The sequence below is a fragment of the Mandrillus leucophaeus genome, unplaced genomic scaffold, assembly GCF_000951045.1.
Source record: "Mandrillus leucophaeus isolate KB7577 unplaced genomic scaffold, Mleu.le_1.0 Scaffold8, whole genome shotgun sequence".
In the NCBI taxonomy this organism is placed as follows: Eukaryota; Metazoa; Chordata; class Mammalia; order Primates; family Cercopithecidae; genus Mandrillus; species Mandrillus leucophaeus.
The window spans coordinates 44,844-49,512 of NW_012108696.1; the positions used below are offsets into that span (position 1 = coordinate 44,844).

Here is a 4,669-nt window from a genome sequence, read left to right on the forward strand (position 1 = left end):
AAAAAAAAAATCTTTATTGAACTTCTTGACACTGCCTTAAATTTGGCTTCGGGAGCCAATGCCTTCCAGCTTCGTTGAGACCCTCCCTAGGGGTTGAGGGCGGGGCTTACTCTGGGGAAGGGGTCCTGAAGTCACAGGTCTTCCAGCCTCTCCTCTTTCCCCCTCAGGTTCTCTCCTCATTTTGCTGCGGAATTGGAGAGCATTTACTACTCGGTGAGCCAGACCCAGGCAGCCCCGACCAAGGAGGGCCCCACTGGGACAAGCCAAAGCAGTGGTTTCACAGCCCTGCCTCCTGAGTGCCCCAGAGAGGCTGTTTTCAGCCAGGCACTGTGCCTCACGCCTGTAATCCCAGCACTTTGGGAGGCCAAGGCGTGTGGATCACCTGAGGTCAAGAGTTCGAGACCAGCCTGGCCAACATGGTAGAGCCCCTGTCTGTACTAAAAATACAAAAATTAGCCGGGCATGGTGGTGGGTGCCTGTAATACCGGCTACTCGGGAAGATGAGGCAGGAGAATCGTTTGAGCCCGGGAGGCAGAGGTTGCAGTGAACTGAGATCACATTGTACTCCAGCCCAGGCGACAGAGCAAGATTCCCTCTCAGAAAAAAAAGTAGGGACCATACATCAGCGTAGTATGAAAGTAAAAGAGAAAACAAGGTGAAAACAAAAATTTTTTTATGGTGGGGGCAGGGGGTGGAGTAGGGACCAGAGAGGTAGAGCAACTTGCCCAGGGTCACACAGCATTCACACCCAGACCACCTCCTGATGGGATCCCTGTTTTCCCTTTGCAGCTGCACAAGATCCAGCAGGATGTGGCAGAACATCACAAGCAGGTGGGTGACCAGGAGCTCAGGGGTGCGGCTGTCCCTCCGTGAAAGGCATGAGAAAGGACAGAGGTGGGGCCAGGCACAGTGGTTCATGCCTGTCATCCCAGCACTTTGGGAGGCTGAGGAGGGCAGATCACTTGAGGTCAGGAGTTTGAGACCAGCCTGGCCAACATGGTGAAACCCCATCTCTACTAAAAATACAAAAATTAGCCGGGCGTGGTGGCGGACACCTCTAGTCCCAGACACTTGGGAGGCTGAGGCAGGAGAATAGCTTGAACCCGGAAGGTGGCGATTGCAGTGAGGCGAGATTGTGGCACTGCACTCCAGCCTGGGTGACTGAGCGAGACTCTGTCTCAAAAAAAAAGGGGACGATGGTGAAGACAGGGAGGGGACAGGGGCAGGTCATGCAGAGCCTTGTGAGCCATGGGAAGGACTTGGGCTCTGACCCCAAGGGAGGTGGGAGCCACAGGGGACTGCTGGCAGAGGAGGGACATACCCTGACTTGGAATCCCCCATGATATTAGCGGAGGCCCCGTATCTTGGGGGAGCATCTCCAGTCCTGTCTGAGCTGTTTCCAAGAGAGGGTCAGTCCTGCTCCTTCGGCTCCCTGGGCCCCTGCACGACCTAGATGCCGGTCAGTTGCTTTGGATAGAGAGAGCCTGTGATGGGGCAGGCACCCGCTGTGTTCCTCTGCGTGTCTGAGTGTTCAATGAGAGGCCGTAGCACATGGGAGCGAGGGGAGCTCTGCATGGGGAGGGGGGGTGCCCAGGCTCCCACCTGCCAACCCAGGGTGCCTGGCCCAAGCTGAAGTACGCCTTCCAGCCCTGCCCGTCCTCCCGCCACCTGGCCTTTTCTCCCAGGCACTGGCAGGATTTTCCGCCTGTGCCAGATGTAACTGGCAGGGGCCCAGGGCCGTGTCTGCAACTTAGCAGGGCCTGGGAGGAGAGGGGGGCAGCGGAGGGAACAGGGTGAGGGGGGCCAGGAAGCAACCAAAACATGGTTATTCATTCAACAGATATTTATCCGTCACCTCCTTGCCAAATACTATTGTAGAAGCCAGCAAAATAGCAAAGAACAACGCAGAGCTTTCCACCCTTGGGGCGAGTGGAGCCTGGTAGATGGAGTGTTAGAGGGTGAGGACTGGGCAAGGTGGGGGGTGGAAGAGAGCAGCCCCCAGGGGACTGGGGAGGCCAGGGTGGGTGAGGGTTGCAATTCAGGGTGGTTGGGGAAGGCATGCGAGAAGGTGACATCTGAGCGGACGCTTAAAGGACATCAAAGAGGAAGTGTGGCTGTCTGGGATGGAAGGGATATCTCAGGCAGAGGGCACAGCCTGTGCAAAGGCCCTGAGGCAGGACGGCGCCTGTCGTGTTGGTGCTGAAGGCACTGCGAGGGGACCCGAGTGGCTGGAGCAGAGAGAAGGAGGAGGGGAGGGCAGGCCACACGGTGCCCTGTGAGCTTCAGGGAGGACTTGGACTTGAACCCTAAGGGAGGGAGGTGGGAACCATGGAGGGCTACAGACAGAGGACAGGCGCTGGCTACTGTGGAGAGGACAGAAGGGGAGGGATGAGGACAGAAGCCCGGGAACCAGTTAGGACAGTCCAGGTGTGGAATGCTGGTTGCTTAGTGATGAGAAATAATTGAATAATTGCGGACGCGTTTTGGGAGGAACCTGACCACAACTGCCGAGCGTCGGGATACGCAGGGGATGAGGGCCCCAAAGGAGCCACTTAGGATGGAGCCAGACCCAGGAGGGTCCTTGCCTAGCCCCCACTGCAGGAGGCCCCAGGATCCCTGGCAGCCCGGTCTGGCATGTGGTCCGGGGCAGCCCGCTTCCCCCACCCCCTGCTTCCAGTTCCGGGCTTTCCCAGCCTCCTTGCTGTGCTTTTAAAATCCCCATCAGCGCACAGCCCCCTCCTCCGCCAGCCCGCCTGCCACTCTCCCCCGGGAGGACCTGCTAGCAGGCAGAAGGGAGCCACACTTTTCATGCTGAGTGCATTAAAGTGCCGGTAAATTGCACATTAACGAGGCGGGGTGAATTGGAGAGGGCTCCCCTGGGCTTTGCTGCTGCTGGGCGGGCTCAGCTGGGAAATCCATCACTGGCTGCCCCAGCAGACAGCAGCCTGGAGCGCCCCGCAGGGCTCTGATGGAGGATCTCCCCTCCCCGCCCCTCCCTCCGCCTTCCTACTAAGGAAACAGACAGGTAGCCTGTTTGTAGAAAAAACTTATGGGATCACTCACCTTGCTTTCTTTTTTTGTGGTTGTTTTGACGGATCAGGCTCTGTCTCCCAGGCTGGAGTGCAGTGGCAGGATCTCAGCTCACTGCAACCTCTGCCTCCTGGGTTCTACCCATTCTCCTGCCTCAGCCTCCCTAGTAGCTGGGATTACAGACATGGGCCACCACATCTGGTTAACTTTTATATTTTTAGTAGAGACAGGGTTTTTCCATGTTGGCCAGGCTGGTCTCGAACTCCTGACCTCAGGTGATCCACCCGCCTCAGTCTCTCAAAGTGCTGGAATTACAGGTGTGAGCCATTGCACCTGGTCAGTTTCTTTATACTTTGAACATGGCTACTAGACATTTCATATGCATGACTATATTAATATATGATTCCAATTATACGTGTACTGGATGGTGTTGATCTAGATTTTATTGTTTACTGGGAAACTACATTTAAATTTGAGATTGGCAGTGGTCAGATGACTTGATTATTGTTGTTTGTTCGTTTTAAATAAAAAATACCAGACTGGGTGCGGTGGCTCACACCTGTAATCCAAGCACTTTGGGAGGCTGAGGTGGGCGGATCACCTGAGGTCAGGAGTTTGAGACCAGCCTGGTCAACATGGAGAAACCTCGTCTCTACTAAAAATATAAAATTAGCTGGGCATGGTGGCGGGTGCCTGCAATCCCAGCTACATGTGAGGCTGAGGCAGGAGAATTGCTTTAACCCAGGAGGCAGAGGTTACAGTGAGCAGAGATCGCACCTCTGCACTCCAGCCTGGGCGACAGAGCAAGACTGTCTCAAAAGAGAAAAAAAAATTACCTGCTTCTATCAATTCTCCCCAGCAGGTAACCCTCAGTTTCTTAGTATCTTTCCAAAGTTTAAGCAAATGCTGTTTTGCTGCCTGAAGCCTTTTTTTTGTTTTTTTTTGAGACAAAGTCGCTCTGTTGCCCAGGCTGGAGTGCAGTGGCGCGATCTCAGCTCACTGCAAGCTTCATCTCCCGGGTTCACGCCATTCTCCTGCCTCAGCCTCCCGAGTAGCTGGGACTACAGGTGTCCACCACCAAGCCTGGCTAAATTTTTTTTTTGTATTTTTTAGTAGAGACGGGGTTTCACCCACTGTGCCTGGCCTGCTTGAAGCTATTTTAAGCAAAGGGTGGTGGTGGGCAGGTTTTCTTTTTAAAACATCCCAAAAAGGGATTACAGGTGTGGTGGCTTACACCTGTAATCCCAGCACTTTGGGAGACCAAGGCAGGAGAATCATCTGAGCTCAGGAGTTCAAGACCAGCCTAGCCAACATGGTGAAACCCTGGCTCTACTTAAAAATACAAAAATCAGCCGGGCACGGTGGCTCACACCTGTAAACCCAGCACTTCGGGAGGCTGAGGCAGGCAGATCATGAGGTCAGGAGATTGAGAATATCCTGGCTAACACGGTGAAACCCCGTCTCTACTGAAAATACAAAAAAAAATTAGCCAGGCGTGGTAGCGGGCGCCCGTAGTCCAGCTACTCGGGAGGCTGAGGCAGGAGAATGGCATGAACCTAGGAGGTGGAGCTTGCAGTGAGCCGAGATCACACTGCTGCACTCCAGTCTGGGTGACAGAGCAAGACTCCATCTCAAAAAA

The 4,669-nt window shown here is 54.6% G+C and overlaps 1 protein-coding gene across 1 annotated transcript in view; it reads left to right on the plus strand.

The window, feature by feature from the left end:
• TLE6 (transducin-like enhancer of split 6) overlaps window positions 1-4,669 on the plus strand; it is a 23,042-nt gene that overhangs the window by 4,803 nt on the left and 13,570 nt on the right. The window contains exons 4-5 of the mRNA XM_011967447.1: window positions 168-213; window positions 790-831. Of these exons, the coding sequence (XP_011822837.1) occupies window positions 168-213; window positions 790-831 (88 nt within the window). The remainder of the gene's footprint in view (window positions 1-167; window positions 214-789; window positions 832-4,669) is intronic.